Source organism: Pangasianodon hypophthalmus, chromosome 30 (assembly GCF_027358585.1).
Source record: "Pangasianodon hypophthalmus isolate fPanHyp1 chromosome 30, fPanHyp1.pri, whole genome shotgun sequence".
Classification (NCBI taxonomy): domain Eukaryota; kingdom Metazoa; phylum Chordata; class Actinopteri; order Siluriformes; family Pangasiidae; genus Pangasianodon; species Pangasianodon hypophthalmus.
This window is the reverse complement of record NC_069739.1, coordinates 1,900,818-1,927,313: the sequence shown is the minus strand read 5'-3', so window position 1 is coordinate 1,927,313 and position 26,496 is coordinate 1,900,818. Positions and strand designations below refer to the sequence as shown.

The 26,496-nt window shown below is 39.1% G+C and overlaps 1 protein-coding gene across 1 annotated transcript; it reads left to right on the top strand.

The window, feature by feature from the left end:
* The first annotated feature begins 1,374 nt into the window (after window positions 1–1,374).
* Window positions 1,375–26,081, top strand: arhgap18 (Rho GTPase activating protein 18). The gene is made up of 15 exons (XM_034301959.2): window positions 1,375–1,664; window positions 9,548–9,741; window positions 11,718–11,935; window positions 12,235–12,298; window positions 13,834–13,982; window positions 15,259–15,424; window positions 15,661–15,752; window positions 16,174–16,251; window positions 17,263–17,422; window positions 18,022–18,104; window positions 18,233–18,436; window positions 18,556–18,696; window positions 19,650–19,768; window positions 19,960–20,015; window positions 21,360–26,081. The coding sequence occupies exons 1-15, from the start codon at window positions 1,540–1,542 to the stop codon at window positions 21,449–21,451; spliced, it is 1,941 nt and encodes a 646-aa protein (XP_034157850.2). The 5' UTR covers window positions 1,375–1,539; the 3' UTR covers window positions 21,452–26,081.
* The last annotated feature ends 415 nt before the right edge of the window (window positions 26,082–26,496 follow it).

Here is a 26,496-nt window from a genome sequence, read left to right as displayed (position 1 = left end):
TAGAATAGAACAGAACAGAGTTTAATAATAGATAAGAACTTATTTCTTAGAGAAAGAAGTCGTCTTTGGTCACGGCACCACAAACTAACTCTTTATGTATTGACAAGGAAAGGGTTAAGAATGGATTAACTCTTTATTATTCTAAATATCACCAAGAATAGATTTTAAAACAAAGACCAAGGAATTGCGCAGGTGACATATAATGTTGATGAGTGATTGGTCACTGGGTGCAAATGTAACCAATATTGCCAACGTAGTGACTTTATCACTAGATCCTTGTGACTTTGTAGACTCCTGTATCTTTTTGAGCAGAAGTTAGCAGTTGTCCGGCTCTCCAGCTCACATCACACAGCTGCTGGTTACACAAGTTGAAATAAGAAACAGTTGGCCTATAAATAATGTCAGCTTGGGCCTAATGTTCAAGAATTAAAAAAAAAAAAGCTCTATAACTGCAATAAATAACTAAAATATTACTGTGCACATTTAAGCAATAAACCTGGATTCATTCATTCATTCATTTTTCATACTGTTTATCCTACACAAGGGAGCCTGGAGCCTATCCCAGGGAGCTCAGGGGACACAGCGGAGGACACCCTGGACAGAGTGCCAACCCATTGCAGGGCACAATCACACACACACACACACACACACACACACACACACACACACACACACACACATTACAGACAGTTTGGAAATGCCAGTCTGGTGGAGGAAACCGAAGTACTCCAGAGGCTGGATTATGTTCATCACATAAACCTGGTGGTCCATGGAATTTATTTTACAATTAAACGGGCTCCTTGCTGGAAACATTTTGAGAACCATGTTCTATGGAGCATTGAAGTTTTAGCTGTTTTTGGACAATGCAATTAGCACTTCTTTAATTTTGGAAGTAAATGCAGCAGTTGTGCTTTTGGATGAAGTTGGGATGAAATTTGGATTTGTGCATCAGTCTGCACCGTAGATTTACTCACAAAGTTCACTGGAAGTCCTTGATGTGACACAATGGACTGCTGCAAATTTGATATTTACAGTATTTGCCAGAGCAACTTACAGTTATCTCATTTATATAATGAATCAGTTGAGGGTTAAGGGCCTTGCTCAAGGGCCCAGCAGTGGCAGCTTGGCAGTGCGGGGATTTGAACTCATGACTTTCCAATCAGAAGTCCAACATCTGAACCACTGAGGTCCCACTTCCTGATTTGCCTGAAGTGAAAAAGTGAAGTGAAGTAAAAGCTGGACACAGTAAATGGTCGTTAATGGAGCTTATTCAATATTTCTGCAGCTGGGAATCGAAGCCTGAGAAACTCGATTCACTTGGACGGGTAGTTCAAAGGAGTCGGTTCAGTGAAGTGAATCGTCCCGCCCTTGCTGACGGAGGGAGAGGAGACTTTGTTCCTCCTGCTCTGAGGAGGCGGAGTTTCTTTCCTCGGTTGCTCCCGTTGTTAGGGAAGAGTGTAGTCGTTAGGGAAGAGTGTCTTCTCGGTGTTTGTGGCTTTTTGTTGTTTAATTGTAAGCGTTAATAATGCGGGGCGCAGCATGAATCGGAGCCAGGACGCGCGGGGAGTCGTTCTGACCGGCTACATCAGCAACAGCGAGGCTTTCTCTCCTCCCTGTGCGCCTGCTGCGAGCTCCGGGGACGAGCCTGAAGCCCCGGGTCCGAGGTGAGCTCCTCTGGAATGAACCTTATTTATGGGAGGACAGGAGTAAAGGACAAAGTCCGACTCATCTGCAGCTCTTTCTGTAAATGTGACAGAGCTCTGGGTGTGGGCGGAGACAGGATTAATTTATACATGAACAAATTAAGGACAGTGAATATTGGTGCATTCAATATTGGTGATTTTAGTAGCTATAACTGTACCATTCCTTGTCCTTGTACCTTTAAAGGTGCATATACTTACTCACTCACTCACTCACTCTATCCTGGGAACAATGGAGGTGGATCCAGGGTCTGTCCCGGGAACACTGGGCATGAGGCGGAAATACACCCCGGGACACCACTTCATCACACACTCACACTAGTTCATACCCAGGGGCAGATTAGTGCTGACAATCCACCTACAGGCATGTGTTTGGGAGGTTGGAGGAAACCGGAAAACCCTGAGCAAATCCACACGGACACAGGGAGTGCATGCGTAATTCCGCAATAATCCAGACAGTAATCCGAGCTCAGGATTGACCCAGGGACCCTGGTGTACCATTAAAGTGTTACACTAAAATGTAATTACATGTTAATACATACTAAAGGTACAAATGTATCACTTCAGCGACAAGGAAAAGTGTATCAGTCCATCGTTGGAAAGGGACCAATGCAGGACCTTGTGTGAGTGTGTATGTGTGTGTGTGTGTGTGTGTGTGTGTGATGATGGTACAAGTGTTTGAGGTACAGCTGTGTTGTTGTTGTTGTTGTTGTTGTTGTTGTGGTTTAAACCACACCTCAGTGTCACTGCTGGCTTGAGAAACAATACACCAACAGAATAAGTCCAGCCAGTGGCAGTCCTGTGTTCAGACACTGGCACTGAACAAACTGATGAAGGGTTGAGGATGATTAACACATGGGAAAAAATAGCTGTAGAACACCTACTAAGTGTATTAAAGTAAAGCTTGGCCTGATTCCACTGGGGCCGAGCGGCAGATGGACTGCAGTCAGTAACTGTACACCTACACTCTCAGAAATACAGGCACTAACCTGGACTTTTCCATGTTGCTGGGGTGGTACCATCATGGACATGTTTTGTAGCTTTATTGTGTATCTGTTACTGAGAACTGTGAAAGAAGTGTAGCTTTAAATATAATTTAAATGTACATAATTAGATCGAAAGATGTCGCTTAGTTTGGCTCCTCTATTTCTGAGAGTATATAATGACCTCGAGCATTTATTATCTTTCATTTTAAACCAGCTCGGGTTCACGTATCCGTGTAAGGAGTAAAACAGTTCAGGATGTTCGTGTTGTTATAAGAAAATAATCCACAACAGGGTGGTGTGAAGGATTAGTTTCCAATACAGCACGTTCCCAAGTGTTTTATTCCTCTTATGCCACAGCAATTTGCTAACGCTGATTATAATGTGTTATTCATTAATGAATTAAACTTTTTATCCGTTTATATTTACATTTAAATGTTTTATCTGCAAAAAAAGGTTAGTTCCTGTTCTTAACTTGTGTTATAGCAGCTATAAACAGTTGTTCTTTCACTCTTTTCTGTTTCTCAAAGTGAATAAGACAAAAAAAAAAACAAGGAGTTCCAAGAAACTCCTCTGACCTTAACTTAAAGTTACAGCTTTAGCTCTGACTGTTACAAAGCGCTGACACTGGAGACTCCTTCCATAAATGTTCTTCTTGCAGAAAACCTCCTATCCATTATACCTAAAGATTATAGTTATTCTGTACATTATACATTAAGTGAGATGGGCTTTTTAATCCGTTTGTTATTAGTTTGTGATTATGTGGATCATCTGCTGTACAAGTCCCTGTGAATGAGCTGTTACTATAGAAACGATAACATATCAGAACGAGCGCATTAATGTAAACCTGCACTACTGTCAGAGCTGCTGTTCTAGAAAATTAATCAGCACCTTCTGAGCAATCAGAGTCCAGAACTGTACGGCGCTGTGGTATAAATGGCAGTAATACAGCATGCATGGTATTTTTATCATGGAGATGTCAAAATGTTGTCACTTTCACACGTTCCGAGTGGGAGCAGGCTGCCAGCTATCGTCTGAGCAGCGTTTGAGCTCTTCAGCTTAAAGTCTGTCCCATTTGGAAAGCAGCATAGAGACAGCTGTCTTCTGAGGTCCTTCACTCTGGACACATTTTAAATGAAAATACAATCTCCTGACTAAAGAATCTCAGCTAAACATGGAGGAGGAATAACAGTCAGTGACCATTTCATGATTTAAGGCCTGTCGCGTCGGTATGAATGCTAATACGTTGATGAGTTGCACTCTGCAGTGCCGGAGTTATTTATACACACCCGTTGTTTTTCATCAGTGACGGGACACAATGCAGCCTTTCTCCTCTCAGAGAGCAGGGCGAAACACTAGCGCAGATTGCCGGCGGCCTTTTGAAATCGGATGCTCTTGTTTTTGTGCGTCTTCCTCCTGGAGCAGCAGCTGCGTGAGCGACCTGATGTACTGTACGCTGCCGGGCAGAGCATGACGTCGTCCAGGGGCTGATTTAGAGGGAAACCCAGCTGAGGTTCTGTTTGTTCAGAGTGTGACAGTGTTTGGTGATTTCCCAGCTGATGAGCTAATGAGCTGAATCAGGTGCCAGTGCAGGACAGATATACAGTAGTGTACAAAAGTCTTAGGCACGTGCAAAGAAATGCTGTAGAGCAAAGATGCGTTCAAAAATAATGAAATTAAATGTTTCTACATTAAAAAAATACTATAAAGAGCAGTAAACTGTAATAAATGAAACAAAGTCAGTATTTAATGTGACGATCCTTCGCTTTAAAATAAATAAAGCAGTATCTGAGGTGCAGTGTGTGCAGTTTTATAAGGAAATGAGCTGGAAGTGTTACTGAGCATCTTGCAGAAGCAGCCACAGTTCTTCTGGAGACTTTGACTGTCGACTCGCTTCTTATTTCTGCAGCGAAACCCAGCAGCCTTCATTATGTTTTTATCTGAAAAGTGTCTCTTATGGAATCTGCTGCTTTCTTTACTGACATACAAACATTTTTCTGTAACATTTCACTTTGTGCTGAAAAACTAATGTTTGGAATCTAAAATGTTTTTGTACTGAATCAATAATGTAGAAGTCAGAAAATAAACATCTATAACAAAGTTTGTACTTAAAAATTGGGGTGCCTAGACTTTTGCACAGTACTGTACATATATATATATATATATATATATATATATATATATATATATATATATATATATATATATACATACATATGTTTATAGACACATAGACAGATGAATGAAGGGACAGACTTAAAACCCTACTGATTAGATATTTATTTATTAATAATTAGTTTCACGTTGTATAATAGTAACTATTTTTGATGTAAAATATTACAGTTAAATCATTTAAAAAAGGTGTAAAAGGAAGAAAACTGTCGCTCGGTGCCTCTGACTGACTTCCATCCTGCTCCCGAGGGTTTGGGCTCAGCTGGGAGTGCTATAATACAAAATTAAAGAGAATACGCTTCATTTAGCACACATGCTGTTCCTGCCATTTAGTCTATACTGCAACAGTCGCTGTGTGTGTGTGTGTGTGTGTGTGTGTGCGTTAAGGCTGTTTAGATACAATTGCTTATTAATATCACACACTTCATCTGTTTAATGTTTTACATTCTTTCTCAATGTATTAATCAGTAGTTATTACTATGATTACTATGATAAATAATGGTGTAGTAAATGGAGTTACACCACAGCGCTGTCGAATCCTGCTCTCTGATTGGTCAGAAGGTGTTGATTAACGTTCTATAACAGCAGCTCTGACAGTAGTGCGGGTTTATATTAATGCGCTTGTTTGATACGTTATTGTTTCTATAGCAACAGCTCATTCACAGGGACTTTTTTTTAAATGTTTACTGTAATGGGATGTTTATTTAACATTTATGGAAGGAGTCTCCAGTATCACGGTACGTTTTCCGACAATGCATTTTTTTTTCTTATTACCTTCCAGACAGGGAAAAAAGAGAAGCTGATTGACGGAAGGACTGTTTAAAGCTGCTGTAACTATAAATGGATAAAAAGTATGATGTGTCTAATTTTTAGTAAGTAATAATTGAGAAATTATTGTGGTGGAAGAGGAATAAACCACTCAGGGACGTGCTGTTGTAGGAAGATAATCAACTTCAGGCTGGTAACAGTGACTCTGCCGCATGACACCAGCCTGGTGTGTTCTACTCCGTGAGTGTTCTACTTTAGGTGTAATAAGGTGTAATAAACCCGTCGTTATAAACGTAGGTGTAGCGCTGTTGGATTTATAAATAGTGCTATTATAAAACAGGATCGCAATAAATAAAAAGTGGCACAATAAATGAAAATTACAGGACCATTTCTGAAAGGATTTATGATTTATTGTTTGGTTCGTGGTTCTGCAAAAATGTAATTAATTGCTTGTTAACACGTTTATTGTGTTTGTCTGAATCGATCATTGCTGTCACTTTACTTCAAAAAAAAAAAAAAAAAAGCAGAGATGCCAGATCTGATCTGATCCAGTGCCGCTCCAGCGTCTCACCTCGTCTTTGTAATGTGATCTGGATTGCTTGCTGCTGTGAGAATTCCCCTCCACGATTAATAATGATATATTTACCCAGTACCAATCTCATTATCACGTTATCAGGTTGGACATGGTTAATTATAAATGTTGGCTTTATAAAAGGTGATGTCATTGCGATGATGATTGGACGACAAGATAATCAACATGCACGTGGCAGAAAAGCCTCACTATCCTCACTGACTGAAGTGCTTCTCTCAAGAGGAGGCGGTCAGGGTGCCAGAACTTTTGCTCTTTGGAATAAAATCTGCCACATTCAGAACACAGCTCGTATTTTAGAGAGATCTGCCAGTGTATCAGAGCGTAAATCAGCACACTGAGGTTGTTTTGGATGGAAAACGGTTAAGTGTGATGAAATTCTTTCCGATGTAAACAGACGCATACTCAGCATTGAGCGTGCCCAAACACGTAAAACTCTGTCTGCACACACACACACACACACACACACACACACACACACACACACTGGGACAGTCGATAGATGCTCTGAGACACCATTAAACTGCTCCTGCGTCACGCTCATGTTCTGCTGCTGTTTATCTGCTCCATGCAGCTAGCTTCACAACAGCGTGGCAGTCTGATTTTTCTTCTTCTTCTCCTTCTTCTTCTTCTCCTTCTTGCCACCGTTGCTTTTGTTTTGCTGCTTTGTTGGGATGCTTATTGTGAAAAAGTGCTCTCTCAGGACATGCAGACATTGTGTCTCACAGACATTGTGTCTGAGGTTTGCATCTTTCAGAATTTAGGGAAGCACATAACCACCAGTTTAGCGTGATGCAGTAAACGTGTGTGTAAATCATCCCTCTGTCGCCTTCGTGGAGTCATTCAGTGTCTCATGACCATAAACACACACGAAAGGACCGAGTCACAGAGAGAAAAACAGTCACAGTTTCATCTTTATTTACATATTTACAGACTTTCTATCAAAAATTTTGAATAATAAAGCCGTGGTAGCGAGGAGTCGGGAAATAAATGCTAAAGGAATGTTTATGGATCAAAGAACTCACTTTTATTACCGTAAACATCACCAAGAGGTTTCAAATTAGAACAAAGAAGTATGCATGAGGACAAACAATGGTGATCAGTGATTGGTTGCTGTGGATAAATGGTGATCAGTGATTGGTTGCTGTGGATAAATGGTGATCAGTGATTGGTTGTTGGGAATAAAGAATAAATGGTGATCAGTGATTGGTTGTTGGGAATAAAGAATAAATGGTGATCAGTGAGCAGTTGCTGGGAATAAATAGTGATCGGTGATTGGTTGTTGAGAATAAATGGTGATCAGTGATTGGTTGTTGGGAATAAAGAATAAATAGTGATCGGTGATTGGTTGCTGTGGATAAATAGTGATCATGGTGATACTGTTGCCTATTTCTGAATGTAACACCGGGGTTTGAATATTGCATTGTATTGCACACACACACACACACACACACAGACACACACGCACACACACCCACACACACACACACTACATGCGCTGTTGTTGGGCATTTTGTTTAAGAGCAGCACAAACAGCAGGAGACTGTGAGTAGAGGAAAGAGAGCGAACATTCCATTCTCACTCTCCAGATGAATGATGTGTGTGTGTGTGTGTGTGTGTGTGTGTGTTGTCAGAAATGTCGTGTGTGTTACTGATACCCTGCAGGTCTGCCGTGAGGACAACACAGACTCATTTTACACAGAGAGACCTCATGATCACCCTCATTGCTCTCTTCCTGAGTGTGTGTGTGTGTCATAGTGCACCTGAACACACACCTACCTACACACACACACACACACACACACACACACACACACACACACACACTTCCTAGCTCTCATACAACTGCAGGATTAAAGAAGTCAGAACAATGCAGGGGAAACAAAAGAAGCTGAAGCTTTTACGTCAGATGGAAGTGACTCACGTGGCTTGTTTTTGTTGCTGTTAATCAAATTAATAATAATAATAATAATAATAATAATAAAAGATATCACTTCGTAGTCAAAACACTGATTAATCAATACATGCTGATGCTCCTCACCTCGAAGTGCTCATGCTGTCTCTATTTCAGCAGCGTTTTAGCTCACCACAAGAGTTCCACAACATTCCCAGTTAAAGAAAAAGCTAACATTATTAAAATATTTGTGTTATTGTTCTTACAAATATAAAATTTTGGACCAATGGTGTAGTATCAGTTATAAAAGTTACATAAAAACGTCCTCAGTAGATCCAGAAAAGCTGACAGATTTAACATTCTGGGAAAATATTCTTCTGCTAACCTAAAAGTATTCGCGAAGAAAAGCGCTACGTGTCACACACAGCTCGGTTTTATGTTAGCTGTCTAAATGTAAGCACTGAAGCGACTTCTGGCAGTCTATAAATTACAAAACTGTTTAACGTGTAACAGGCTGAGCTGATATTTGCGCTTGTAAACAAATTCCACGGTTTTTGACAGCCATGTTTTTTTTTTTTTTTTTTTTGTTTTTGCTATTTTCTGCTAAAATTTAGTGGCTTTCCTAATTTTTCCTTATGAAGCCTTTGACGATATTTCGAAGTTTACATGGTATCAGCTGTTGGTTTGGTTCTTATTTATTTTGTAATACTTCTACCATCATAATAATGGCCAAGATAACAATATATCATACTGTTGTATGCTGTATAATCAGTTAAGGTCACGTGATAAATACTGACCAACCCTAGGAGCGGTTAAATATATCGTTTGTTAATAAATCAGCGCGATTCACCAGTTTTGTCTGATTTTTAACCGCTGTGTGTGAAATGTAAACTAGTGATTCAAGAGCTACCTGCAAGAAAGCGGTTTGAGACATGCTTCAGAGGCTGCAGCACAGTGTTGCCATGACAACGACACATGCTAACGTTCATTAACTCTACAAGTCTGTTAGGTTTGATGGGATAAGGATTGTGTTGTTTCTACAGCTGTCAGGAATAATATCTCACAAATAACCTCTAATCGCCATTTTCATCCAGATTGACACACAGGATTATGGGATATGGGACACAGGATTATGGGATATGTGGGTATATGTAAGAAAATGAAGTTTTTATTTACAATTTTAATACTGCGTTCAAAAATGGGCCATGTGAAGGATTTCAGAAACCAGCGTTATGTGGAAACATTCGTTTCAGACACGTCTTGAATCCTTCCTGCCTTTTTATTGTTTTTCTTTCTGTTTTGGACACGTTTTTGTCTCGACTGGGGCACGTTTTCATTACTCCTTCTGTTTCATTCTCACAATTCATTTAAATTTATTCGTGACAGCTTTACTGCCATGCTCCTGTCCTCACTGTCCTCACGTCTCTCCGTCCTCCCGCAGTCGAAAGCCGCCTCACTATAATGTGCAGCGGACGCGAGCGGCGACTGCGGACGCCAAACCGCCGTACCAGCGCTGCAGCTCTCAGGACTCGCTGGACGAGTTGGCCATGGACGACTACTGGAAGGAGATGGAGATCATCCAGCACAGCGGAGACGCCGAGCCTCAGGACGAGGTGCAGCTCAAAGTAGCCGACGGTGAGAGCGCATTCAGTTTTCACCATTCAGATGTAACAATATTTGCACAAAAATCAACATTCGAACGTTTAAGATGCTTTAAAAAAAAGACGATTTTAAAATAACTGCCTCACATGTTTTACTTAGAATTTTTCTAATATATAAAAGAGCTGGACGGTGATCTGCTACCTATCTAGCTATCTAGCATGTAACGTGAAAGCGTAACTCTGCTAACACCTGACAGTGAGCAGAAGGATGCTAATTGTTTCACAGACATTCCATAACATTACGTGTAACTATAAATGGATAAAAAGTATGACTCCATTATTTAATACATTAATAAAAAAATCATAATCGTTGGTGAATGGCTGTGGAGTAAGAGGAATAAAACACTTGTAAAATAATCAACTTGGTTACATCATGTGTTATTCCGTATATATTTGGGTACATTAATAAATAATAGTTATACGCTAATTCATTCGAATAGTTTTGCTACTTGTGGCGTGGAGTAGCGTAGTGCATCACATCACAAGCGTACTGAACGTCATTTTGATAATCAGATTTTAGCGATTTTTGTTGATTAGTTGTTGCAGCACTTGTGTTTTTCCTCTCTGTGTGTGGACAAAACTTTATTTTCATTTAGTTAAGTATGACGACCTGACCTTACTGTGGAATTGTTTTTGTATAAGACTAAAAATAATAGTCATAAAGAACAGGAAATGGCCATAAATGAGCCTCACAGGAGGGGAAATGCGAAGTAAACACACATTGTGCATCTCGACAGGAAGTGGAGGCTGTGACTTCCTTACAGCAGGAAAAGGGAGATGGATCTGTTATTCTCCATTTTAACACCTGCGCCGTGATTAAATGAAAAAATGTGTTGCGTGTGGAATCGTTGATTTCACTTTTGATAATATAGTTGTGTGTAAAGTTGAGAATAATCGAATGTCGAATTCACACTGACGCAGTGTAGGTAAAGGTGCGTTAATCAAGAATAGTCGGGATTAGCGCTCTAGTGGTGGAGTAGGTGAAGTACAATAACACTGGAAAGATTTTTTTTACTTGAATCCGCCCATTTCCTCCACCCATTCCCTGTCATGTCCACAAAGCCACACCCTGAGAATATACTCTGGCCAGCGAGTCCAATTAGAAGAGTGGTGGTGTTAGCATTAGGCCATTCACCTGCTCAGGACCTGAGTTAACCCTATAAACACCTCCTGCTTCTCTTTATAATAATCTAACGAGGTGAAGGTGGTTCATCCCAAAGCTTTACACAGATTTGCGTTCACACACACCTTTCCCCCTTCACCTGTAATAAATTACTCCATGTTATGCAAAACCGAAAGACTTCCACTGTTTATTCTAGTTTTGCTGTGTTGGTTAATGTTTTTTTTTTGCTCAGAGTGAAAGTGAGGAGCAGTGCTGGGCGCTCAGCAGATTCTGACACTCAGAAGAGACTGAAATGGTGTTGGGGGGCGTGTCTTTAAAAAAGATTGACAGGTGGTCCGGGTAAACACAGACAAGCATTCTAGCCCAGACTGCATTTTTCAAGCTATTGCACCTTTAAATCCTGTTTTATTTTTAGTTTAACAGCTAATTTGATTTAAACTTTTTTGATGAAAATATATTTTTTAGGATGGTGCTAAACTGGTATTTATTTTAGGCCTGAAAGTTTAACACAAAACATAAGAACAATTAAGCTTTTTAATGATTAAAAACGATTAGCTGAGCTGCTGCTTTAAGTGGTGTTAAGATGAAGTAAAGGAAAGCGGTGCGACGTGTTTAACCAGCTGCTCAGAGCTGAATCAGGTGTTTCACAGCACAAACAAACATGAATTGTCCCAGTTTGTGGTAAAGCAACAGCAGCTTTTTAAAAATCAACTTTCATGCTAAAAGTTCCCAAATTGTAGAAGTCAGGCCTAGTTAATGTTTAACACTGTTTGAGAAACAGCCTGTTTTCTATCCATGACTGTTTACCTTGTTTCCTGTTGTGTCAGAGGGCGAGCAGGAAGAGGCGTGGCTGACGGAGGCGGGTCTTGCGACGCTGTTCGACGAGTCAGCGCCGGACGATGACGACGACGGCAAGGTCCTACTGTCCACCCTCACGCGCACGCAAGCCGCTGCCGTGCACAAGCGCCTGGAGACGCTGCGCAAGCGCAACAAACCCCACACCGTCCCCGACGTCAGGGACATCTTCAAACCCACGGACACTAAGGTCAGAGTGCAGAAGGTCAAAGGTCATCATCCTGACATGTTCGTGGATAATTACATAATTACAGGCTGCAACAGATGTAAGACACATTAGGAAAAAAAAAGACAAAAAAGACATGTTAAATGGCAAAGTAAGTCATGTTTATAGTAAAAGTCACAATAACAAGCTCATTAACCAATATTTAATAACTAAAAATCTCTAAAGATATGAATTAAATGCTAATAATCAGCTGATCTCAGGTCAGTGTGTGTAAAGAAACTTCTTGTCATTTCATTTTGCCTTTTTTTTTTTTTTTTTGTTAGGATGATGAGTCCAAGTCTGGAGGAGGAAGTGAAAACACAAAAAAGGAAGAAGAAACATCATCTGGTACGTTCGTGAGTCTCAACAGTTAATACTGACCTTTTTACATCCCACACACACACACACACACACACACACACACACACACTCAGCTCAGTTATAACAATATAAATATAAATGTGTACATTAAACAGACGTGCGCTAATAATCTACAATCAGCGACATAATCAAGGAACGTATTGAAAATTATACATAGAATTAACATCATGTACCCAAAATCAGACAAAAAAAAATCAGCCCAGGACAGGAATAAAAAAGAAATTAAATAAATAAAAGCTTGAGAATTGAGTCATACTGCATTATAACACCTGTTATATTAATTAGCTAAGTAGCTATCAAAATATCGATAAAACTGCACTTAACAAATGTTATATCTTTGAAATACTACTGTGCTAATTAGCTGAACAGCTTACTAGCTAGCGAAATAAAGTAAAAAAATGACCAATCAAAGTGCATGTAGCAAGTATTATATCTTGGATATATATTAGCGTGCCCATTAGCTAATTAGCTTACTAGCTAGTATCAAAGATAGCTATTAGAATTAATAGAATGTGACAAATTCATAAAAGAAATACAGGACAAAACAGGAATAAAATTAAAAACCTGGGAAAAATATTGTGCAGTATAGTAAGTAGCTAGCGAAATAAAGTAAAAAAAGATCCTCAAAATGCAAATAGTAAATGTTATATCTTTGCAATATTAGCATGCTAATTCTCTAACTAGCCTGCTAGCTTGTGAAATATGTAAAGCAACAAAGTTGCATCAATTCTCATGTTTCCAACCAACAGGTGAGAAAACGCTACATGATTTGATAGATGAAAAATATTTTTATACTTTTCCTCTCTGTCCATCTTTCCCTTCCTCAATCGCTCTCCCTTCTTTTCTCTTTTATTAGCGCTACATTGCTAACACAGTTTAACCAATTACAAACTAGCTAATTAGCTTAAAACTTAGGGAGCCACTTCTTCACACGAACAACCGTCCTTTCTTTCTTGCCGTCTTTCTCTTTTTTTCCATTTTATTAATATCTTTCCTTACCATACTTTCATTCTTAATTTCTTTTTACCTTCTCTCTCTCTCTCTCTCTCTCTCATTCTCTCCTTATCCCTCTCCTTTTCACCCTTTTCTCTTTCGCTCATTTACCTCTATCTCTCTTTATTTCCTACTCTTTCTTCCTCTCCTTCCCAATCATTCCTTCTTTTCTCCCTCAATCTTCTTTTTTCTTTCTCTCACAGTTTCTTTCCTCATTTTATTTCCTTCTCTCCTTTTTTTCTCTCATTCGTTTCTCTCCCTTGTTTCTTTTTCTCCTTTACTAGCTACTTTGCTAATACAGTTTAAATACAGTTAGCGGTTACCTATTTAAAAAAAAATGGGGAAGCTAGCATTTTGCTAATTGAGATAGTTAACGCTAGTTAACCTAGCTAGCTTAAAGCTTTGCTAGCGATGCTGAAACTGTTACAATCAAATGTATCTTGGCTAAACAGGATTAGGATTGTGATTGAGATCGCCTGTTTTTCTGATCTTGCGGTGCGTTCTCACAGGTTTGGGCGTGGCCGTAGGAAACGGCGAGGGCGTGGCCGACACAGAGACGGACATCAACCAAGAGGTGTCATTCTCTGAGCAGGCTCTGACCTACAAGGAGGGGTCAAAGGTCACGCCACCTGTTGACGAGGCTGACGACAGGCTACCTGTGAGTGAGGCGTGTCAAACATTAACACCTGTACTGATTTATCGTGTATATATGTGTGTGTGTGTGTGTGTGTGTGTGTGTGTGTGTGTGTGTGTGTATACCAGAGCAAAGTTTACAGTGTGCGCACACACAGCGACTCGCTCTGATTGGTCGTTACATGATAAAGGAATGTGTGCGTTTTGCTGTGGAGATCTTTGCCCTTGTAGAATAAGGTTATTAAATAAACACTTTATGAGTGTGTTGGTTAAACACAGGAGCAGCAGCAGTGTTTCAGTGTGTGTGTGTGTGTGTGTGTGTGTGTGTGTGACGTTATTGTAGAGAAGTGACGGTGGAGTTCAGCATCTGAGAGAGTTTATAAGAGCCTCACATGACGATTAGCATCATGAACATTTCACAGAGGAGCGCAATGAGAAAGTAGCTGCGTCAGGATTTACTGTATAATACACTGTTAATGTGGAATGATTTCTGCTGACACCTGCTGGTCAACCTGCGCAACTACACCACATAAAGCCATCAACCTCTGCCCTCTGAACACTATTTATTATTCTCTCTCTCTCTCTCTCTCTCTTTTACACACTCTTCCTCCCTCTCTCTGTTTTATGTTGTGTTAAATTGTCTCTCTGTTGTGCTTTAATTCATATGAGGAGTTTTAAGTTTAAAAAGTACTGAATTATCCTTACACTTTTTCCCTTTCAGTTCTTTCATTCTTAATTTTTAATCTTTTCATCTTTCCCTCCCTACTTCTCTCCTTTTCGCCCTGGTCTTTCTCATTCTGTCTATCCTCCATGTGTAATTCTATGTCTACTTTATCTCCTTCTCTTTCACTCTCTCTCCTTCACTCTTGTTCCTTATTGGCTTTTATCTCTCTTTCTCCCTCGTCCTTTCATCCTTTCTCTTTCCATCTCTTTCTCACACAACCTCTTTTTCTTTCTTTCTTTCTTTCTTTCTTTCCTACCCCCTCACTCTTTCCCACCTTCTTTGTCTATCCCTTTTCTTACTTTTTTCTCTCTCTCAAACATTTCTCTCTGTCCTTCCTCTTTTGCTGTCCCTTGTTTCTTTTTCTCCTTCTTTTCTTTACATTTCTCCTTTTGTCATCCTATTTTCTCTCTCAATGTCTCTTTGCTCCTCCTCTTCCTCTTTTTGTCACTCTTTCTCCATCTTTCTTGTGTTCTCTCTGTTCTGACCCATCTCTTTTTTCACCCCCTCTATCACATTATCTGTCTCTCCGCTTCTTTTTTTCTCTTCCCAATCTCTCTCTCTCTCTTTCTCTCTGTAGGATTTCAGGGTAGCGAGAGATAAGACAGGAATGACTAAAGTGGGCAATCTCTCCCCGGCCGACATGAAGAAAGTTCACCGGCTCGTCCTGATCGAGGTGAGCGCTCTGTTCGACACGGCCGGCATCGACCTCAAGATCCACAAACCTCTCAAGATAAAGGTCAAAGGTCAGTCCTGGGCAGAAAACCTTTATTTAATCGCTTGCCTAGTTTTTGCCACATAGCCTTGAAGGGGAAAATTTTTCCGACGATTAAATCTGTGCTGTTTAGTAAAGCAAAGTGATTTCATGCACTGTTCATTTTAAATATGAAGTAATATAGGAGTGTGTAGATATTATTGGTTTTATTGGGCTTAATAAACATTCTCTCCTTCCAGTGTAATCTTTATGGCGGTGTTTTTGCAGAGTCGGGATTATTCGGGGTTCCTCTGACAACGCTGCTAGAGCAGGACCAGAAGACGGCGCCTGGTACCCGCGTGCCAGTCATACTGCAGCGGGTACGTCCATAAAAAATGAAAAAATGAGTGCTAGCCGCAAAAGCATTCACACGCTCACCTTCATGCACATATAGAATTTAAGTATGTGTAGACATTACATTTCTTTACCATGACAATGATCTAACATACGGTATTTTCAGAAATGTTCCTAGTGCATCGTGAGCTCATCTGGAGTATTACGTTATTTCATAACTGTGTATAATAAGGGACTTTAAAAGACAGCTGATCTACTCAGGGTGAACAGAATGTAGGGCTATTGAAGACTTCTGAGACATTCAAGAAAACTTTCAAAAATGTGTGTTGAATATTATAATATAATTTCTATCTACTTATTGGCATAACACAAAGGGGTGGTGCTTATTGAACCTTGCCTTCTTTTTAAGTAGGGAAATAAAATTATTATATATTTTTTTTGTTATAGTTAATTTCCCACATAGAAGATGAGGGGCTGGACACTGAGGGGATTCTGCGGGTCCCTGGAGCAGCCACCAGAGTGAAGGTGAGAGAGAAATAAGAAATGATATCTAATACTTTCTTATTCAATAGACATTACATACATGGATAGATGTATTGTATTATTTTGAGTATGAACAGTAAAGGGCGTAAGTGAATGTGGATTATTTTGAGTGTGAACAGTAAAGGGCGTAAGTTAAAGTGAATTATTTTGAGTGCGAACAGTAAAGGGAGTAAGTGAATGTGGATTATTTTGAGTGTGAACAGTAAAGGGCGTAAGTTAAAGTGAATTATTTTGAGTATGAACAGTAAAGGGAGTAAGTGAATGTGGATTATTTTGAGTATGAACAGTAAAGGGAGTAAGTGAATGTGGATTATTTTGAGTGTGAACAGTAAAGAGTGTTAAGTGAATGTGGATTATTTTGAATGCGAACAGTAAAAGGCGTAAGCGATGTGAATTATTTTGAATGTGAATAATAGAGTATAAGTGAATGTGTGTTATTTTGAGTGTGTAAAGGGTGTAAATGAATCTGGATTATTTTGAATGTGAACTGTAAAAGGTGTAAGTGAATTAAGAATTATTTAAATTATTATGTTAAATGTAAATAGTAAAGAATCTAAAGTGGATGTTATTTATTTTAAAATGATATTAGTGAGTATGGATTAGTGTAAAAAGTGAACAGTCAATGTGTATTTATTTTTTATTTTGAGTGTGAACTGTAAAGAACGCAAGTGACCTAACAAAGTTATATCTCTTTCTGATTTATGAACTTTCTAGAGCAGCCTCAGCATTAGTTTATTCATGTGATTAATTGGATGTATTTAATTATTATTTGCGTTGATACTGTTTTCATGTTTGATGTATGTAATCATGGTAATCATTTTAAAAAGACAAAAGCCTCAGCCTGAGTGTGTTGATGAAGTGTGAAGTGTTTTGCGATCTGTGCATGTGAACACAGTCGATCTGTGAAATGCAAATGATGTAAGGAGAGACGTAGGTGTGGTTGATTTGTTTATCACACATGCTAATGCCAGTTGTGTGTGTGTGTTTTTGCAGGCTGTGTGTCAGGAGCTGGAACTGAAGTTCTACGATGGCTTGTTTCCCTGGGAGTCTCTGAAGCAGCACGACGCGGTGAGCGTGCTCAAGCTCTTCATCAGAGAGCTTCCTCATCCTCTCCTGACCGTGGAGTACTTCAGTGCTTTCTTCTCTGTGCTTAGTGAGTTCACGTTCACAAACACACACTGTGTGTGCACAGTCATCCGTTCGTCTTGTTCAAAGAGTTATTTAAAAATCCACAAATCCTTGTCTTGCTGTTTAGAAAATCCTTGTAAAAGACAGCTAGGATGAAAATAAAAACTAGAATCTATCTGAAAAAATTCAGTTTTATTTTCCGTGTGTAATCTGCCAACTAGTTAGCAATATTTAATGATCTAATTTAGGTTCTAACTCTACCTGTAAAAAGCGTAGTTGTGTTTTTTAGCTAAGTTGAGAATCATGAGAGTCATACAGTGCACTAGAAACGGAAACTGAATCCCGAATAAGACGCTGCCAAAGTTCATTCAAGGTTAAAATGCTATCCAGTGGGAACAGCCAAAGGTAAACACGTAGCTACAGTATGGTGATAACATCGTAACCTGGGATAAAAGTACAGTGCTGTCAGCTCAGGTTATATGCCCTTATGCGCTATGCTTTATTGCCTCTACTGCTTTTAGCCAGTAAGAACACTGTTCTGGACTTAGTGAAAAAAAAAACGAATCTTTATGTGGATTTTTTTTTACTTGTAAATGTGATATATGAATATGTATATATCTGTAGAATTCCCGACAAAGAAGCAACAGCTGCAGGCTCTCAACCTGCTCGTGCTCCTTCTGCCGGCGTCCAGCAGAGACACGCTCAAGGTCGCTCACTTCACTTACGCTGTTTAGTGTTCACATTCACAAAAATCCACATTGACCTTTCTTACACGTCTCACTGTTCACACACTCACTGCACTGAGTGAAATGAATTTCTGAACCGTAACCCTTAGGCGCTGTTGGAGTTCCTCCAGCTAGTCATCGACCGCAAGGAGCGCAATAAAATGACGCTGAATAACGCTGCCGTGGTGATGGCGCCCAGCCTCTTCATGTTTAAAGGCTTCCGGAGCAAAATCCCTAAGCAGGAGTTTGCCATGGCAGCAGACATGGCTAACATCGTCAGGCTGCTGATACGATACCAGGACCTGCTCTGGACCGTACGCATGAGTTTCTGTACTTATATCCAACACTGCAGATTCAATATCCGGTATATATTTTTATCCATTTAAATGACTTTTAATGCAAGATTTTTGTTTCTGTGCTGTTTCTGGTCCAGATCCCGAAGTTCGTGATGACCCAGGTGCGGAAACAGAACATGGAGCGAAAGATGAACCGAGAAAGGGCGGTGAAAAAACTGCTGAAGAAAATGGCCTATGATCGCGAAAGGAACAGTGAAAAAGTGGAGAAAAACACGGAGGTGAGACAAGAGATGTTTATTTAACATTTATGGAAGGAGTCTCCAGTGTCAGAGCTTTGTTACAGTCAGACATCTTCAGGACAGAGGAGGTTGTCAGTTTCTCGGGAACCTGACCAGCTGTGTTTTTTCTTCTAGCTTGTTTTTGTGGATGTTCCACAACATTATACGTGACTATAAATGGAAAAGAAAAGGTGATGTTCCTTTCTCCAATAAATAAAAAAGAATTTTAATACTTGCCAAACTGTTGAAGTGTGAGAAGGAATAAAATACTTGCGGATAGTGTTTTTATTACTTCATTGAATATGCTGAAAATGTTGCTTTTGCTTTAAATATTTTTCTTTGTTTATTAATTTAACATATTTCAGTCTCAGTGTCAGGGTCAGTCCTGTCATCGAGTATCCTTTCCTGTAGCTTCCTGTGACCTCTAGTGGACATTTAGTGGTAGTGCATGTAATAACAGTTATTTCTGAAAAGAAAGATTACAATCTGTTAAGGGTAGGAGGTTAAAGTAGTTGAAAATTTGAAATTCAATTTCAATATTAGAAATTTGCAATAAATAAAAAAAGTAGTTTGAGCTCTGCTAAAGTTTCCTTTTTGTTTGAAACGTTAGTGAAGCTCTATCTGTGAGTGACAGTATGCTGGAGCTCTCCTTCATGATCGGAAGTTAGCTCAGTGGTGCGGACGGTTAAACAAATGTGTGAGAATCTGTGACTTTGATAATGGCATGTAGGCCTCTACTGAAAACATGCTGACTTTAAATTATTTACTATATTCATTTACAATATTATCATGATATCAGGTTAGGAAAATGACTCCATGTTTAACTCTATTTGTTTTATCAGCCGTCATTTTAACAAAAGATGAATCTCTGCAGCGCCTCATTCAGAAACATTTAATGCTACCTAGGTCTTAATTCCTGAATGACTGTGTGTGTGTGTGTGTGTGTGTGTAAGGTGGATGGTGGCTTCATCAGGGTCCAGGCTCCGCAATTCTCAAAGGTCTCCATGGCGGTGGAGCTGACTGAAGAGCTCCGAGCGTCAGACATTCTCACACGCTTCCTCAGCCAGAAGAGGTGAACACAGACACACACACACACACACACACACACACACATCCCCAAGATGCTCCATGATCCATCATATTAAATACACATGCACTCAGAGTACTGAAGTACAGAAAACAGGAGACAGAGAGTAATAATAAAAAGTTAAAGGGGAGATTTATCTGTAAAATGTGTGTGTGTGTGTGTGTGTCTTGTTTCAGCCCCATGCTGGTGAAGAGAGAGGATCTGTGTCTATATGAGATCGGAGGGAACATCAGTGAGTAATACACACTCACACACTCCATCTGTTTGACACACGTTTACACACACACCACACATCTACATCGTACAAATGTGTCATATTTTGTTTCATCACTGACTCTAGTCCATTTGTTGTGATGCACAATGTATTGGCACCCCTCTACCCCCGTCCGTCATCAGCTAAGCTCCGTGTAAATCCCTACACGTGCATCACTTATCAAGCTTTAACCAGAAAACACTCACAACTTGCTGTTACTTAATGAAATTCTAAACTTACAGCCAAGGCTGAATTTCAGCAAAAACTACACACTGAACCCCAAGTACGGTTATTTTTAATTTAGTTTAAAGTTCTGCTAATCAGGGAAGCTGAATTACAAATTTGTTGTAGTTAGAAAAGAACAATAATGATAATAAAAGCTCAGTATTGAACAGCTTATTGTGATTATCGTGATGAGTTATTTAAAAAGTACAACACATCACTTTGTCTTCTTCATCCGGACAGATGCAGTTGCAGATAATGAGTTTATTTTTACAGGCAGGCTAACAAAGCCAAATTGACGTGCAATATCAAAATTAAAAGAGTCAGGCGATCAGCAAACAGACCCAAATCAAAATAAAAAAAAACTAAATAAAGAAAATAGCATGCGTGTAAAATAAAGCTCAGTAACATCAAGAGCAGACTCTGAGCAATACTTAAGCATCCGCGTGTGTGTGTGTGTTAAATAGTTTGTGTGTGATTGAGTCCAGGTGTGTGCAATCTAGAGCGTGGTAGAGAGTGCGTGTGTTGGGATGTGTAGTCCTGGTCGGCCATGTTTGTATGTGGAAATGCATTCTGGGAACTGTAGTGTGAAGCTGATTCCAGCACTGACATGACACACTTTAACACTTTAAATGAGCGAACTGAAGCTCAGGTCGTATCCCACACTTAAATTTCTCTTTTACTGTTGTAACATTTCCAAAATCAACAATAAAATGTTAATGAAGTGATTTCCGTTTTGAATTTATGCCACACTTGATCAGTAACACTCGCTGTGATGTCATCAGCATCGTGCTTTTATAATAATAAAACTTTATTTTCATGCCAGTAGTTAGATCTTAGCATTAAATATAGACCTACACACTCTTTGTGCAGCAGAGTTTGACCAAACCAGAGGCGTGTCCAAGTTACTGCTATATTAATTATATAGATATGATGTAATTTTTTATTCGTATGCAGAGAAGAGCTCTCGACTGGAAACAGCACTTTTCTCAAAGATGAACTGGTTGTTTATTTTAGAGCAGAGCACAAATCAACCAAACTGGCACCTCTAGTTTATCATGCATCGTGTGTGTGTGTGTGTGTGTGTGTGTGTGTGTGTAGAGGAGCGCTGTCTGGATGAGGAGACGTACATGAAGGCCCTCCTGGAGCTCAACCCCACAGCCGAGTGGGTCATCAAGTCCGTCCAGCGCTAACGCTCACTCCACGACCTGCCAATCAAGCAACTGACCAATCACAGGATGAGCATGAGATTAAAGGGAAAGTTCCACTTCTTCCACTCTCGATCTTTTCCAGTCATCTTCTGCAGGCCGTATGAGAGCGAGTCTGCTTTGCACTTTGAAGCGGTGTGGGCGTAGAACGCCGACTTGGGAATGTGATTTTTTTTTTAAATGAGAAATTTGCGCTTTAATATAAACGTGACGGATCAGCGAACACTTTAATGCAGAAACTCACACGAGTGTGTAGCAGTGAAGTGAAGAAGCGGTCGGGAGAAATGATCAGCGTTACAAATGATCAACATTTCGTTTTTTATGCATGACTGAATACTGTTTTTTTTTTTTTTGCATATGTATAGATCTAAGAAATCATCAGACTGACAGCTTGGCTTTAGCAGTACTGTACTACAGAGGAAAATACAGCCACAACGGTTTATCATGATATCTTTAAAACATCGAATGATAACGATACACATCACATATACACGTTTTTATAGAAAGACATGCTGTGGAGAACACAAAGTGGGCGTTTCTCAATATTGCTGAGGTTTTAATTTTAATTCTTTTCAACTGCAATAGAAAAGTTGAAATTTGTTCTAATACACACCAGGGCTGGGACGATATATTGAAGTATCATAAATACAATTTACATTATTGCTACGACGTCATAAAAATCATCATCATCAAATTCCCTATTTAAAAAAAAATCATTCTTAGTAGAGAAATGAACAATAGTGATATTAAAAGCGCATGATCCACATACGTTATCAGTTTCAGTGTATGATATTAGCATGATTAGTACGATAGTGCGGCAGTGTATCGCCATGACGAAATCATTAAATAGTTAAACTGTTAACGTTAGTCGGTTTGAGAATGAGAGAAAGTGGTGTTTCTATGTTGTGATAAACCACTGAAGTCCACTTTAAAGACATTCTCACGTTCTGATTGGTCAGAAGGTGTTGATTCATTTTCTATAACAGCAAGTCTGACAGTTGCGCAAGTTTATATTAATGCGCTCGTTCAAATGTGTAATCGTTTCTATAGCAACAGCTCATTCACAGGGAATTGTACAGTGGGTTTTCTGTAAGTAGATGTTTATGTACCATTTATGGAAGGAGTCTCCAGTGTCAGCGCTTTGTAACAGAGGTGAAGCTGTAGGTTTTCTGAAGTTTTTCTTCAGGACAGAGGAGTTTACGCTTCTTTGCAGTTTCTCGGTAACATGCGTAACAAGCTGCATTTTTTTTTTTTTGTTATTAACTTCAAGAGTGAGAAAAAAGCAAGGCTGGTGAGAGAACGAGTGTTTATAGCTGCTATAACGTAAGTGAGAAAAGGAACTAAGTTGTTTTGCAGACATTAAATGTAACTCTAAAGGGATAAAACGTATGACGTTGTTCTTTAAGAAATTGGGAAAGTGCTATGGTGGGAGAGGAATGAAATACTTCGAGACATGCTGTTATAGGAAAAGAATGAGCTTTTGGGTGATGACAGTAACTTTTATTCCTAACGGGATGCGACGTGTCGGGAGATAGAGCAGGAGATAGAACAAAACTGCAGTGTGGGTTGGGAGCCGCTGCACTGCTGTACAGAACATAAACACGCCGTGTATAGAGCTGATAAAGCAGAATCACTTAGCCTGTTAGCTGTCAGCTAGCAAAAGAAACACTCTGTAAAATAGATCATGAAACAACACGTTGCACATTTAGCACATTTTTTCCACGATATAATTTAACACTTGCTTATGAAGCTAATGTAATTGTAATATTGCGTCTTTTCAATATAAACATGGCTGCTTTTTTTCTCTGTGGTGTCCACATAACAGCTCAATTCTGTGAAAAAAATCCCTTCTTCATCATTCAGTTACACAAACTGAATGATGTCCACTCTGTTCTGGGGTATAAACAATTTGGGACACGGCAGAAAACTGCACGCTAGCTAGCCAGCTAGCCAGCTAGCAAACAACTACACAGCTTAGCGTAGACTGGTCTGAAAACGTTCAGATCTGATGTAATCAATTAAAAATTCAGTTATAAATTTTTACATAAGTACTGAATGCTAATAATTGACTCCTTTAATATTTGAGCAATATTTCATATTAAGCAAAGCTCAACAAGCCCACATCATTTTTTTCTCTTCTTGTTAAATTTAAATTTGTCGTTGCAAACTTCAGTAATTTTAGGGCTGTATTTATCAGACTGCGTCGTCCTTCGGAGGAAGCAGGATCAAAACCAGCTTTTACGTGATTGGCTGTTCAGATCTCCTGCTCTCCAGTGCCATGAAGAGGTTTACACTGCAGAAGGTTAGAAAGATAAATCTAAAGCAACACTGTAAGCTTGGGCTTGTTTTCATGTTTGAGGGGTTAAAAATGTGGGTGAACATGATGTAGTGTGCCATGAAGCCCTACTGAGCAGTCACCCGAGCGTGTTCGCACATTAATGACGAACCGTAATGTCTTCACACCAGTGACTGCAGGCACATTTTAGTGAGAAACTGGAGAAAGAGCGGCTAGTTCCCCAACATCGTTCAATCATACAATGAATTCGATTACGTTAGTGTAGTTATTAATATTACAGATTCGATTACGTTAGTGTAGTTATTAATATTACATGTTAAAAATCAGCATGGTGATAGCAAGTTATTCTTTTAGCTTCTCTTTAACCTTGCATATCGCAGAAATAACTTTTTTTTTTTCCTTCCACGTCTATAATAATGGCTGCGTTTTTCACACTTCTAAATAAAACCCTCTGATTCCAAAAACACATCTGTTCATCACTAACAAAGATGGCAGACGAAAACTGATCTATATTCCATACTGCAGCACGTCTAAATCTCTCTTATAAATGTACAGGATTGAAAGAAACGATCCACACTCATCTCATTCTGCAGGTGGACTGAAAGTAGAGTAGAAAAGGGATTAATGCTGCTTAGAACTCGGACAAACCCGACTTCTGGCGAATGAGGCTACGGCCACATTAATCCGAATAAATTTGAAAACGCATCTTTTTCTCTACGTTTTGGCCTTCAGTCCTCACTGAGACAGCGTTTTTGTCCAGCGACAACAGAGCATTTCAAAAACACTCTCCCAAGTGGATACATTCGAAAACGCTGTTTTCACACTGTTGTAGTGTGGACTGAGAAAACAGAGATATTCAAAACCGTATTTTTAGTCATGTGATGCAGTCATGTGACCCATTCAACTCAAAACAAACAAGATGGCGGATGATGTTGTACTGCAGTTGTTGCGCCTGCTATCCAGTTTAATAGTGTTGTTAAAGATTAATGTCACTTTGTACAAGCTTCAGATTGCATTTTTTCAAAGGAGACAGAATATAATAAATAAATATGTAAATAAATATGTAGGGATGTGAGCGTTTTCAGACATTTCAGTGTGAATGAGCAATTTTTGGAAAAAGTTTGAAAACGCCAGTGTAGATGGAAAGCGTTTTAAAAACGAAAATGCAGTTTTCAAATCTATTCGGATTAATGTGGACGTAACCTCAGAATTCCCAGTCAGGAACTAAATCCACCTAGCCTGAGTTCTCTCACATAAACACACTCTATATATCACATTCTACCTGAAAGCACTTGATTTTACTTGATATGTAGTTTCTGATTTGTGAAAAAGTGTTTAACAAGTTTGTAATTTTAGACTTGTAATGTAATTCCTTTAATTTCAATCCCAATTTTACTAACATGAAAGGACCATTGCCACAGATGTTGTGACAGATAACTTTTCTTCACTAATCACACAGAAATAATTCACATAGACCTTCTTTATCTGTTTAGCAAATTCAGAGACTAGCCAAACAAATGTGACCCTCCTCGGGACGTCCGTGTTTCTCTGAGCAGAAGCACTAGAAGGTCTTTAGACCAGAATTTGAACAACTGGAATTTCAACATCATTTGAAGTTTAATAAGCTCATTTGATGATTCGAAATTTTTTTTATTATGTGTTCATTAATTCAAAACATGCACAAGAACTAATTTATTAGTGTTTCTAAGTAACAGAAATCAAGCCCCATGATTTATCACTTGCTAGCGTGAATGCAGGATCAGAAGTGAGCTGTGTATAATATAATATCCTCGACAGTTGCTAATAAACTCATAATATAACGTAATAATATACATTTATTCATTTTTCCGATGCTTTTAACTACTAACGCATACTCAGATAGAATCCAATCCCTTTGCTTAAAGGGTCTAATGACGGCTCTCTGGACTGAACTACCGCTGTCCCAACGTAACGAAGAGCGCCTGTGGCTCTCAGTGGGAACTAAAACACTCTTTGACACCTAAGACACTGGGAGAACCTCCCAAAATAAAACCATTCAGGTTCCAATCTGCAGTTCTGTAGTGGTACTTCTACATGAAGGAACACATCGGCAGGTCTGCACGCGTATAAAGTCCTGGAATTTGTCTGTGGAAATTTGATATTTTGCGTTTTTATTGTTAAATGATGTAAAGTTGACATTTCAAATGAATCAGGTGATTTTTTTTTTTTTTTACTATTGTTGTGACTGTTTTATACTGTGAATATGATCAAAAGTGACTGCTGATGTTCATAAATAACCACTAAACAATGTTTTGTAAATAAATGTAATTGCACATTTCACACTGTGTGTTGTATTTTCACTGGGTATGAATGAAGTGTGTATCGACTTTTAGGATGCTATATTAGGACGCTACACATATTAGTCCATTTGTCGAGCCTGAATCAGAATGAAATTGATTCTTTTGCTATGTAGTTTATTTGTTTTCACACCACACACAATTAAATGAACCAAAAGGCAAAAAAAAAAAATGTTTAAGGGACACATAGGGCTGAAAACTACCTCATAAAACTCATCAATATGTCAAAAAGGTAAACAAATCTTTACCAAATGTGTGTATACATCACAGAAATTACCCCAGCGTGAAAGGACATGGGGCAGCACTAAGTAAATGTTTAGATAATTATATCATTAACACGTCTCTAAACCTGATGCTGCTAAACAAAATCCAATGTGAAAGAGCACATGGTCACAATT

Excerpts from the sequence above, each read along its gene's own strand:
- arhgap18 (XM_034301959.2), top strand. The coding sequence starts at position 1,540 with ATGAATCGGAGCCAGGACGCGCGGGGAGTCGTTCTGACCGGCTACATC. Across the intron at positions 13,983-15,258 it reads AGGCTGACGACAGGCTACCT|GATTTCAGGGTAGCGAGAGA; the intron begins GTGAGTGAGGCG and ends TTCTCTCTGTAG. Across the intron at positions 15,425-15,660 it reads TCTCAAGATAAAGGTCAAAG|AGTCGGGATTATTCGGGGTT; the intron begins GTCAGTCCTGGG and ends GTGTTTTTGCAG.